This window comes from Cnephaeus nilssonii, assembly GCF_951640355.1.
Source record: "Cnephaeus nilssonii genome assembly, chromosome: X".
NCBI classification, from domain to species: Eukaryota; Metazoa; Chordata; class Mammalia; order Chiroptera; family Vespertilionidae; genus Cnephaeus; species Cnephaeus nilssonii.
The window spans coordinates 90,648,201-90,661,684 of record NC_137071.1 but is presented as its reverse complement, the minus strand read 5'-3'; the positions used below and the strand labels follow the sequence as shown (position 1 = coordinate 90,661,684).

At 44.5% G+C, this 13,484-nt stretch overlaps 1 protein-coding gene across 4 annotated transcripts in view; it reads left to right on the top strand.

The window, feature by feature from the left end:
* MAMLD1 (mastermind like domain containing 1) overlaps positions 1 to 13,484 on the top strand; it is a 111,936-nt gene that overhangs the window by 72,896 nt on the left and 25,556 nt on the right. For all 4 annotated transcript variants that reach the window (XM_079765312.1, XM_079765313.1, XM_079765311.1 and 1 more), the window contains one exon: positions 683 to 2,386. In XM_079765312.1, coding sequence (XP_079621438.1) covers positions 683 to 2,386 — 1,704 coding nt within the window. The remainder of the gene's footprint in view (positions 1 to 682; positions 2,387 to 13,484) is intronic.

The following is a 13,484-nucleotide window of genomic DNA, read 5'->3' as shown; positions in this document are numbered from 1 at the left end:
GTGTGTTAGTGTGCGTGTGTGTGTGTGTGTGTGTGTGTGTGTGTGTGTGTGTGTGTGTGAGAAAATAAATGGAACCATGCTACAATGACTGTTCTGCAACTTGCATTTTCCTCTAAACGGTGTATCTTAGACAGCTGCCCTAAAGAATATACCCAGAGCTCCTTCATTTCTCTAAAGGTTCTGTTATGTTCCATTTTATCACTGCAACCTGATGCATTTAACCAAGACAGGGAAACAACCTAAAAGTTGAATGTCTATGTTATGCTTTTCCTTTTTAAAAAATTTGGGTATCTGTAGATAGGTGCAAATTGAAAATATCTTAGCTACTTCTAGCTTGCTCTCAAATGCCTGCCTTTGACAGCACATTTTATTTAGTGACTTCTGCATAGTTTTGCTGCTCTCTAAGTGGACAAAGAATATCACTTGACTTTCTGAGTTACTTTCTGTGATATTTAGTATTACTGATAGCATAATGCCTTGTTTAAAATGTAACAAGACAGTTTAAATGAAACATAGCAACAAAGAAACAAGCATTATGGTCCCAAAGAGATAGGCTGTATTGTAGAATTTTGACAATTATAAGTCTTGAAACTAAGATGTTTTATCTTGCAAGTTTTGCTGTTCATTCGATTTATTGTGCCAAGCCTTTATAAAAATTACCCACCCCCCCCCTCTCTCTCAGCCACAGGGAACCATTAAGAGGAGACAGGAAGGAGACAACTTCCAGTTTCCAGGCATGGCTGACGGGGGTTACCCTAATAAAATCAAGCGGCTTTGCCTTGAAGATGTCACCCTTTCTATGGGCCCAGGTGCCCATTCCAGCACACCCTGTGCAGAGCTGCAGGTTCCTCCATTGACAATGAACCCTAGCCCTTCAGCTATGGGAGCAGCGGGCCATTCATTATTACTCGAAAATAATTCCATGAATGGCAGCATAATGGACTCGCCATTTGTGGTACAACCAAATGCAGAAATGGGACTCAAAGAGCCCACTGTTCCTTACTATGACAAAACCAACAGCATGATGACTGCGGAGCAGGACCAGGAACTTCAAGATCTGCTAGAGGAGTTAACAGAAATTCAAGACCCTTCTCCAAATGAGCTAGATCTTGAGAAGATACTGGGAAGCAAGCCAGAAGAACCACCAGTCTTAGATCACTCCCAGGGAACCCTGGGCACAACTCGCAAGGCTTCAGCTCAGATGCCACACTTGGAGAACCTTGGTTCCAGTAAGGAGTTTGCTTCTGGTTGCAGCCAGGTCACTGGTGTATCACTTCAAATCCCACCCTCCTCTGCAGGGATCAGCTATGCTATTCCCTCCACTAGTAAACAGATGGTCACACCCAGTTCTGCAATAACACAGGCCAAGAGCCAGGTCCAGGCAATGCTCCCCGTGGCTTTGCCCCCACTCCCAGTGCCTCAGTGGCATCATGCCCACCAGCTGAAGGTGTTGGCAGCCAGCAAGCAGGGATCTGCTACAAAGCAGCAAGGGCTCACATCCAATTGGTCTAGCCTGACCTCTCCAGGCCTCTCCCCACCTTACCGCCCAGTGCCATCACCACACCCGCCACCACCTTTCAGCCCACAGAGCCTAATGGTATCCTGCATGTCATCCAGCAACCTGCCAGGGAGCACTCTCCAAGGCTCTCCCAATGCCTTACTCTCAAGCATGGCATCCAGCAGCAATGCTGCCCTTGGGCCCACTATGTCCTATGCTCCCGAGAAGCTCCCCAGCCCATCTCTCAATCAGCAACCACAATTCAGCCCACAGAGCTCCATTCTTGCCAACCTAGTGTCCTCTACCATGAAAAGCCCTCAAGGCCACCTGATGTCTGCTCTACCCACCAGCAACCCAGGACCCTCCCCACCCTACCGCCCAGAGAAGCTTTCCAGCCCAGGCTTGCCGCAGCAGTCCTTCACTCCACAGTGCTCTTTGATCCGGAGCCTCACTCCCAGCAGTAATCCACTAAGCCAGCAGCAACAGCACCAGCAAACAAATGCCATCTTCAAGCCCATGGCCACTAACTCACCCAAGACCCTGAGCATGATCATGCAGCAGGGGCTGGCCAGCTCCAGGCCAGGAGCCCCGGAGCCATTTACTTTTGGCAACACCAAGCCCTTGTCACATTTCGTTTCTGAGCCGGGCCCCCAGAAGATGCCCTCCATGCCTGCCACCTCTAGGCAGCCTTCTCTACTCCACTATCTGCAGCAGCCTATGCTGACTCAGACCTCTTCTGCCACTGCCTCCTCCACCGCCACGGCCACTTTGCAGCTGCAGCAGCAGCAGCCTGACCGTTCTTCGTTCCTTCTGCAGCAGATGATGCAGCAGCCCCAGCGCTTTCAGCGGTCAGCAGCTTCAGAATCCATGCCTCCCCTGCTAAGACAGGTAAGACAGCCTTATATCTGGTTGGGTTCCTTGGTTTTTGGAAGTAAGACCGTGTCTCATACTATTGATACCTGGCTTTGGAGGCAATTCCAAGCTCTAGTCCTCCCTGAGACTAGGCTTGACTCTGGAAAAGTTGGTTGAAGCCAGCTAACTCTGGCTGGTTGAAGCACAGAATTAATTAGGCCAAGGTTATGGTTTCAGTTCTTGTGCAAGAGGAAAGCTGCACCCACAGGTGCTGCCAGGGGAACGATCGAGGAGTGACAAGTCACAATTGTAGAGAACTGCCTTCTCCTATACTGGGTAATGGAACATGTTCCCTCACACAGGACCAGTGAAAGCTTCATAGGATGCAAGAAAATTGCACTGAAGCATTTAAATCTTGTCCTTGCTGGCATAAGGCTAAACACTGAACCTTCTAGAAATGCCACAGCAGACTTCTGCTGAGCAGTTCCAGTGTGCTATTATTCACCACTGTGCTGGATGCTGAAGCAGTTCATAAATGGAAAAGATAGATGCATGTAAGGTAGTTACTTTTATCATCTCCATTTTACACACAAAGAAACAGAGGCTCAGATTGTTGAAATGACTAGCCCAGAGTCACACAGTTAACAGGGCAGAGCAGGAACTTGAACCCAGGCAGTCACCCTCCAGATTCTGCTTTTCTCCAAATTACCGTGACTTCTCTCTCCCTCACCTTCTACAGTCTTATCAATTACTAAATTCAGCTGATTCTGCCTGGGTGGTGTTGATCATAGTTCCCAATTTTCATTGTTCTGATCCCTACCTGTATTGTTATCTATTGCCATGTACCAAATTACCTCAAAACATCTAGTTAAAACAACATACATACATTACCTCATAGTTTCTATGGGTGGGAATCCTAGCATTGCTTAGCTGAGTCTTCTGTCTTCAAGTCTCTTCTAAGGACTGTAATCATATCAAAGCTCATCTGGGAACGGTCTACATCCAAGCTGACTCCCATGGCTGTTGGCAGGAAGCAGATCTTTGCAGGTTGCTGGACTGAAGCCTCAGTCCTCATGAAACATTGACCAGAGGCCTTCCATGATTTCTTGCCATGAGGTCCTCTTCATAGAGCATCCCACAAGATGGCAGATGGCTTCATCTGAGTGAGCAAGATAGAAATATGCCAACAAGAGAGGCAGAGGGAATGCCAAGAAGTTAGAAGTTGCAGGTTTTTGTTTTGTTTTGTATTTTAAATATCTTTTTATTGATTTCAGAAAGGAAATGAAAGGGAGAGAGAGATAGAAACATCAATGATGAGAGAGAATCATTGACTGGCTGCCTCCTGCATGCCCCCTACTAGGGATCGAGCCCATAACCCGAGCATGTGCCCTTGACAGGAGTCAAACCAGCTAGGGCAGAAGTTGCAGTTTTTATAACCTGGTCTTGAAAGTGACATTCCATCACTTTTGCTATATTCTGTTCACTAGATGCAAGTGTGAAGGTGTGAATACCAGAAGGGGATTACATGAAGGTGTAAATACCAGGAGGCAGGGATCAGTGATGTCTGCCAGGATACTATGCCATGGTCCCTCTTTCCCATTGCCTATGTCCAGGCCCTGCTTATGTCCAGGCCCTCTTGATTCTTTGTCTGAACTCATACAGTTGACTCTTACATTAGTTTCCCCCAATAATCCATTCTTTGCTCTAAGCATTACATTGCTATAACAGAGACCTGATCATGTTTCATACTTGTTCAGAAGTTTCCAGAGGCCCATAACCTGGCTCCATCAACTTCCTTAGCAGTCTCCATTGGGCCCTGATTGGCACTTCATTTCTATAACCCAGAAGTGCTTGCAGGTCCTGGCCCATTCTTGGCCTTTACCACCACTATTCCCTCTACCTGGCCTTCCCTTACCACCTTTTCTTTCCTATCCCACTCTTACAATCCCTAAGGTTCAGGCACCTCTCCAGGAAGCTTTTCCCTGACTTGCCTTGGTACTTCTCTCTCCCACTCTGCCTTCCCCTCTGTAAAGGAAGAGGTAGCCATAATGTGCTTAGCCAGGGATCTGGCCCAAGTGAAACACCTGTCAGGCTGCCCTCTTTCCTGAACACCCTGGATGTGTGTGACCCTGGTAGCCCCTGAAGGATAGAGACTATGCCTTTTTCATCCAGGTCTCATGAAGCATAACCAAACAGAGTGCTCCACCCCAGGGAATCGGTCCTTTAGTGGATGCACACAGCAAGCAGAGCTCCTGTGGGGGTGGCAGGATGAGCTTCAGGCCTTTGTCCACAGTTCGTGAGCACTTCAGTTTGATTTTGTTATAGGCCATGTGTTGTCATGGACTTCTGCAGCTGTCTCAGTGGAGTGCCAGTATCAGCACTGGAACTCTTACTCTGGCAGGCAAGATCCTCAGCCTAGAGCTATGTCACCATCTAACATTGTGAGCCTTTTGGTTTTTTTGTGTCTTCAATGGGGTACATTGTAGCCTGATTATGTTGCCTCAGAGCTGGATCAGAGGGAGAATTCTTAATGACTGGGGTTATAAAAATCACATCTAACCAATTACCTAGGTGGAGTTAGAGAAATTGTTCAGGAGAAAGACTGAGTACCCAAGCTCCCTGAAGCTAGGAAGGACTCAGGCTGCCTCCCCCAGGAGAGGCACAAGGCTGGACTCCCTAAATGGGATGCTCTTGCTGCCAGAAGCTGCCTTCTCAAGCCAGCACCAACCAGTGCCCACAGGCTAAGCATGCAATACAGTACTTCACCTGACTTTTCCCATTTTAATCCTAAGAGTAAGGGGCTGTTATCACTCCCTTTTAAAGCTGAGAAAATTTAGGCGCAAAGAAGTCATCAGTTACCCACAGTCATACAGCAAGTCAGGGCCAGAGCAAGAAGTCTCACTACAGAGCCCACACTCATAACCTCATGCACAGGGCACTGTCTCTAGAGGCTGGGCATGATGATAGGTTGTTTGAGGATTAAATATGTTAATACATCTAAAACACTTCAAACAAGGCCTGGCACAAAGTACCTGCCAATAAAGCTTTGCTATAACTATGACCCTTAACTCCTGGCCCTGAGCTTCCAGATCTATTTTCTGGTAGCTACGATGTGATTCTCAAAACTAGTGCTGTCTCAGGGCAGAGTACACAGAGTGCTCTCTCCAGACTCCATGCCCACTATGAGATTGACAAGAGCTGTGGAGCCTACTAGCTTTATGGGCTCTTCCTATTCTAGGCCCTGCCCCACCTAGACAACTCCAGGCAAGGTGGAAAAAGAAAAAGGGGCATTTGTTCAACTGGCTGGGATTTCCCTTTTGTTCTCTCTGGAGCTCTCTCACACTCTCACTCTACCCCTCTACATAGCACCCTGTTCTGTATATGGCATTCTTCTAGCCAAAATGCACTGAGCAGGACTCCAAGCTGGGCACATGAACAGCTCTGCTGTTCCTTCTTGTGGCCTTTACTCATTCACTTTAAGGCCTAAGAACTTAGCCCTGGCCAGTCTTACAGGGGTGAGAAAAAAAGAAAGGAAAAGGAAAGTGTTTGAGGAAATAGCTAGGTCACCCATTCAAGGACAAGACAGCAGCCCTAGTGGTGGGGAAGGACATGCTTCTTGTTTCCAGCATGGTGAACTTGTCAAGTTTTACTGATGGCCATACTCAGCCCCAGCAGACACTCCTTGCTGATTACATGGCATTGACTAGCTCATTGATCTTCCATGGACAATGGTGGTCACTATGGGAGGACTGGGCATTCATTTTGATCCAGATATTAGATTTTTTAAAGTTGTAGTTTCTAAATGTAAGATGAGAAACCACCTCATGAATAAATAGAAATGCCAAATTCAGCTATCTAGAGGAGCCCATTCTTATTTGCAGACTAATATTTCCAATCTTAGGAAATTTCACTTTACCATTTGAGTGAACGATAAGGTAAAAGGCAAATGCCATCTGACGTCTGGGCAGCAGTTCTGCATGGTGGTATAAGAAAGAGCACTGGAGGCAGACAGAACTGGCGTTCAAGTCCAGGCACCAACACTGACTGGGCCGTGTGCCGGTAGCAATGTCTATTATCCCCTTGAGCCTCAGCTGCACATCCCCATCTCTTAGGGCATTACATGACAAAGGAGACACTAAGTTGAACTTAAGTAGACCCTTGCCCTGTGCACAACACGTGCTCAGTCAGGACTGCTGCAAGCTCCTGGTCCTGGGTCTGAGACCCATGGGTTCAGATGCATATCCAAAATCAGGACATCTGGTACTTTAAAAAGGTAATACAGTGCATATACCAAAAATCACACAACCCTCCAATGGAATCTGGGCAGCCTTTTATTACTTTTGCAAATAAATATGAATATTTAACTAACTCCAGGTCAAACTTTGTCACCAAAATTACAAAAATAAAATAAGCTTTCAGAGCTTTTTGGACAGGAAATTTCAGATACAGAATGTGGACCTGGCATTACTAAGGGAGGGACTCCTTTCAGAGTTGTGACACCCAGCTCTGGTGTGTTGAATTTTAATAACCTCAGATCTCCTCACTGTATTCCCCACCCTGCTTCTGAGGCTCAATGACATCTCTCTGTTTTTAATCAAAGTGAAGCAAAATGAAATTTAATTTAATGCCCCTTTACTCTGAAGACTATTAGAGATACTTTAAGGTATTGGAAATGTCGAACAATCAGTGTTAGGACTTCAGTGTTACCATCAGCCAAATTTACCATTGGCAAATTAACCTTAAAAGGCTGAAACAGGTCCATCAAGGAAATGGGACTTGTGCTCTGGGAGAGTTGGGTACCCAGAATGCCTTCAGGGCACGTTTGCAAAGCTGGGAGTGTAGCATCATGGGGAGGAGAGATGGGAGGGTGGCCAGTTGGAATAAGAACAAAAAAGGCTTGTAATCTGATCCTTGAGGCAGGCCAAAGCACTGGAGGAAGGGGGCAGCTGCAGAGAAACAGACCAAAGAGGCGCGTGATATTGCTTGGACAGATTTTGAGAGAGGCAAGAAAAGGCTGGACTTGGCTGTTCCCAGGTTTCCTTTATTTCCTACCTTTAAGGTAAACCTCCCATATCCTTATCATAGGCAGCTGTGAAAATCCAGCAATTGTGGAGATGATGGGTGAATCTACAGAACTTGCCATCTTCCCTCCTCAAGGGGCCTTTGATGGGCATCTGGGCAACTCGGTCTGAGGTGGGGCATTGGGGAATTCCTCTTGCTGCCCTCACACACTGGCTACTCTTGTCCCTGATGAACTGAGCACTCCAAAGTGCAGAACTCCCAGCACCCAGGGCCGAAGGGAGCTAGCAAAGGGCAGGGGACGCCAAGGCTTTGGTCTTTGGCCCTTGGCAGGGCACAGGCCTTGGAGGCTTGGCTTGAGGCTGGGTTCAAGAGAGCCCAGGCTTTGGATCACTTGGGTCCCAATCCCAGCTCTGCCTCATTCTTATTTGGCAAGCTGTTTACCCTTTGGGCTTCAGTCTCCCCATCAATAAAATGGAGATACTAGTATACTTATCTAATGGGGTTGCTGGGAGGATTAAATGAGATGAGGTAAAAGTGCTTGCATAGGGCCTGTCATACAATAATACTCATCAATGTTAGCTGCTACTATATCAAGAAAGTTCCTGAAACTCAGAACACCAGTAACCCAGTGGAATGGGTTTAGACTGCCTCCATGTCCAGGTTTCTCTTTGGCTTCCAGGGGTAGGTGGTGACTTGGAGAGGAGAAGCAGGAGAGTGCCTCCTGGGGGTGTCAGGGACAACATTTGTCAGGTGCTTGAGAGAAAACCAATTGGCAGACACAAGTTGGTGACCCCAGAAAGGAGCAGAGCTTCCAGGGGTCATATGAGTGCTGCCCATCCTGCATAGATACTGAGTAACAAATAGACACCCCAGGATGACTTTAGGTGGGCAGAGAGGAGGGTAAGAGGAAACCCAATTCTACCTGCAGCCAGCTTAATACTAACCCTACTGCTTGCAGCAGGCTGAGGGCCACCCCTGGTTTTTAGATCCAGAGAGAGGGCCCTCTATTGATAGGCAAAGAGAGTGAATGGGAAGAAGAATGCAGGCCAGCCTTGCCAGCTGCCCAGCACCAATGCCTCTAGGAATGTTGATTCTGCTTGGTCATTGGCATTGGTGAATTGGTATTTCTGGCCTGCATTGGTTTGTTGTTGTTGTTGTTGTTGTTGTTGTTGTTGCTGGAGCATTGCTCAAACCGGGCCCCGGATGGATACTACAGCCTGCAGGGCACCCAAAGCGCCTCCAAAAAGAACCTTTGCAGAAACTCAAGATTCCTTTTTGTTTGGATTTCCAGGGCTGGATTCACCTGCTCAGTAGAGCAGAACCTTTAATTACTACTGTCTCAATTAGCACTGCAAATTAAAATCTTCACATTTGAGCTATGATCTCTGAAAACAAAAATGATAAAACCAGGTTACTTGGAGCAAGACAATCCCCTAATCTTGTCAAAGTTACATCAGTTCCATCTACTACTGGAAAGTCAGGAGAGATGGCAGCCAGTGGGCCTTCTCCTATTCTCAAAAATTGTTCATTGACATTTAAAAGTAAATGACCATTATCTTGCCAAAATACTTGACTCCCCCGCCCCCATCCTGTTTCCATCCCTGTCCCAGAATCAGATGCACCACATATTTTCAAGGACATGCCTGTGACCTTGGACTTGCAAGTCCCTTCTCTGGCTCCCTTTAGTTCTTCTCTTGTTTTGAGGATAAGGGTTGTGGGAGAGCAATACTGCTCCCCATGTTATGAGAAACATTTCTTTGCGTTTATCTTTTACTAATTCTGGCAAGGAGAGTCACAGATTTCATTACAAAGGTTAGTTCTACTGAAACACAAGAGCAAAGGCCTCTAAGGGAAGCTCTGTGCTGCACTAAAGGGTTGGGGGGACAGGACGGAGAGACAAGTCAGGTTTCAAAGAGCCCATGAGTCCTGTCTGACTGGGATCTTGCCCTGCTCACATCTCCTCTACCAGATATGCCAAAGTTTTACTGAATAAGCATCTTTATTTTGTACTTAAACACTATTGTACATACAAGCTTAGTTTTTACTTTCTTTCTAAATTGGGCCTCAAAGAACTATTTAGTTTGGGGAAACTTTTTTTTTAACTGCTTTGGGAAGAAATATAATTAGACATAGTGTAACATATATTTTGAAAATTTAGGAACCAATGTCTCAGTCTTGAACAAGTTTTGTTTTAGTCACTCTGAATTGCCAGGAAATGAAACTCCATAGGCTGTTGAATTTGGGAAATACAGGCTCAGCACTTGGTACTAATGTTACCAAGAATTAGATTGTTGTTGTTTCTTTTTGTTTTCTGAGAACTATTAATGATCCTCTACCTCAATGCTATGTTCCTTTTTTACAAAGCAGAAATTTGAAATGAGCTTCTGGTCAAATTAACTTTTTAAAAATCAACATTTTTTTTTTCTGTCAGTAGTTGAACGAGTGAGATAACATATTGCAGTGAAGCAACATTACTTTTTGGCCCTGGAGTACCCATCACTCAGTGAGATCAACACCAAAATTTACTGGAATGGAAAAATCCCCCCAATACAGATGCCTACATAATACAGGTCAATCAATATAGTTTTATAATTGCTTAGTCATTGATTTATGGAAGCTGAAAAGGAAACCCTTTTCAGAAGTCTTTATCAAGTTTTTTCTTTGCTCATTTTGTCTTAACATATCTAAGAGAAACAATTAACTTTTCTGAAGTTGAGGTGCCCAAAATGAGACATCTTAAAAACAAAGTGTATAAATTATTTTGTACTAAATTCATTAAAACATCCTGCATATTTGTCACTGTAAAGCAAGGAAAGGAATCTCATTTCCATTTTCAGAAAGTAGAAGAGGGCAGACATTAATCGTTATGTCGTGCTCCTTTAAACTGTAACTCTTCATGAATATTTACAAGCCCAAGATGTAGAACAGCACACAGAGAGGCAGTCCCATTTCAGATTATGAACCCAAATGAAAAGTTAGCAAAATATAAAAAATGTCTTAGGTGGATGGAATATCATAGTGGACTTGCTCCACTCAGCTGTGGCCCTAACGCCTACAGCCAGCATTGTCATTGAGTGCAAGAATGGATGGCGCCAGAGTAGCCATGTGGGTCAGAGATGTGACCCATCCAAGCAAGCAAGGGATGGGTATGAAAAGGGTTCGACTGCATTCTTCCACTCCTTCCTGCACCCTCCCCAACTTCCCTCTCTCAAATCCATTAATGGCCCATATCACAGATTTATGGAAACCTCTCCTGAGTACATTTGTACTTTTAGCTTCCTCTGTCCCTTGGGCCTCCTGTGTAAAGCAAACATGTGTGTGTTCTGATCTGACTACTTGTGAACTTGAAGGGGACAGCAAAGGGTAGAACACTGCTTACAGTTAAAACACCCCACCCCCAACCCCAAAGAAAAACTTTCTGCTTTTACCTAAGGAGTTGACAAAGTTTGGATTTTCATTTGATCTCGATAACTTGCGCACAGTGACTGGTGCTAATTTGTGTTTTATTGTGTCCTGTTGTTAGATGAGGGTTTATCATGTTAGTTCTTCTCATCAAAAGCAGTGAGGTTGATAAAAGCTAAAAATAATATAAAGATCCAAGCCCCCTCCCCAGGGCCATGTCTATGGCCATGCTGAGAGCCCATAGATACTCCTAGCAGACCTGGCCCTGTCTCCTGACTACCAATGCAATCGCAGTTTTTATGACAGTGGAATAAAAGTTCAGCATTGATCCATTTCTCCCACACTTCGGTCCTTCTCTTCATGTTAACTGAATTTCTTATTAGAACAGAAAATGTGCAGCTTGAAATCCCAGAGTCTACAGATCTTGATTCAGTTATTAGAGCTAGGTGCACAGGAAAATGGCAAGTGGGCACTTGAGGAAATTGTCATGTAGCCCTGAAGGCCTGAAAGATGTATACCCTGCTCCATTAGAAACTATTCCAACTCTTGATTTGCTTTTGGGAGTTCTGGATTTGAGGCTAAATGCACAGGTTCTATCTGACTTCCCCCTGCCCTCTGTCACCTGCTACCAAGTTTGGCCATTCTCCATTTATGAACAGAGGACGTGAGCATAGTTTTGGCAGCTAGGGCTTTTTGCAGGCCCTTGTCTGGGTGGCATATGAAGACAATTTGTTAAAGCCAGCCAACTCTGTGGAACAATAGGTGAAGGTTGATTCCTCTTTTGCAATTTTGAGTAATGATCATTTATTTCCATGTGACAAAGCTTTAGAATGTGGGAGACCCTAACCACCCTGAGTGGGTATAAGTGGGGTCAATGCCTTGACCCTTTCCTTGTATCAAGCAATGCTTTCAAAGATGAGCTCTGAAGAATATGAACACAACACTTAAATATGACTTTCTAATTTCATGTCCTCAAAATACAAAAATTTGACACCCATTAAGATGCTATTATATAAAAAAAAACACAGAAAATAAGTATTGGCAAGGATATGAAGAAATTGTAAACAATGCTGTGCATTGTTAGTGGGATTGTAAACTGGTGCAGCCACTGTGGAATATAATATGGTGGTTCCTCAAAAAATTAAACACAGAACTACCATATGACCCAAAAATTTGAACAAGTTCACCCATATTCATAGCAGCATTATTCACAATAACCTGAAGGTAGAAACAACCCAAGTTCCCATCAGTGGGTGAATGGATAAACAAAATGCAGTATGTCCATAGCATGGAAGGAAATTCTGACAAATGCTGCAACGTGGATGAACTTTGAAGACATTGTTTTCAGTAAAATAAACCAGGCACAAAAGGACAAATGCTGTATGACTCTACTTCTAGGGCGTCCCTAGAGTAGTCAAATTCATAGGAACAGAGAGCAGAAATGTGGGTTCCTGGGGGGTGGGGAGTTAGTGTTTAATAGATAGAGTTTCAGTTTGGGATGATGAAAAAGTTCTGGAGATGAAGGATGGTGATGGCTGCACAATGAGAGTGTACTTAATATCGTGTAGCTGTACAATTAAAATGGTTCAAAATGGCAAATTTTACAACAATAAATGAATGAAAATGAAAAACTGACATTTTAAAACATTAGCTAATCTTCCTTAATCAAAAACAGTGTTTTATTTTCAAATAACATTAGCGCCGGATATAAAGGCAGCAGCAAGCCAAGCTGCCTGTTTTCTGTTGGAGAGAGGAGCAGTATTGACTGAAAGTACACTCATCATTTGTGTGAGCCAGCTGGGTTTTCTGGATGTCTTAGTGAAATGCATACATGTTAAATGCTAGGGATAGGGTGCCTGGGCATAGGCTTACAAATAACTTTCCTGGTAAATTGAACACAAGTTCTGTCCTTTTCTGTGCATTTTGGAGAAATTACAACATGTGGGTGGGGGAACAAAAAAATGACTGTACACAGGAAAGAACATTATCTGTATCTGAATGGTATAAAAAACCCCACTTGCTTCATTGGTTCTCTGGTGCATCTGCAAGTCTGGAAACACTAGGATGACTCATGATTTGCTGATTAATACAAGAGCCAACAAAATAATGTTAGGGACTCATTGTCTGTGATTTGCTTTCTAAGCAAACTGTCCCTCTGGAGTAGGTGCTAGGACCTGGTGTAGAATTCTGGAAAGGTTAAGGATCTAAACAACAATCAGAACCAGCTCCTAAGGCCTTGGCACTGGCACTCAAAGTAGAAAAAAGAACCTCTGACCAATGCCCAAATATCTTTTGGAAAGTTGACACACCTGGTCATTGTGTCCCTACTCACACCTCAGCTCCCAAGACTTTGGTTTCTGCCCTTCAGGGCTTGGTGATATCCACTTTTTAATCAAAGTTATTTGTGTTTTGTTTGCACCCCACTTGATAGCAGACTCCTCAGCTACAGGAAGATGTCTTATCTAGTTCTATAAAAGTGAGCTGAATGAATGACCCTTTGAATGAATGAATGAATGAATGAATACAGTAAGGAATGAACTAATAATAAATTGCATCTGTTAGCCTTTGAAAAATTAAGCTCTTGAGACTCTTTTGAGTGGTTTAGAGTGATTATTGATAGGAACTCCTAGTCTTCAAGTCTTGGAGGCTGATGAATATTCCCATATTCCCATATTGGGCCAAAGGGAGGACTCTGCATCGGCACATAGAG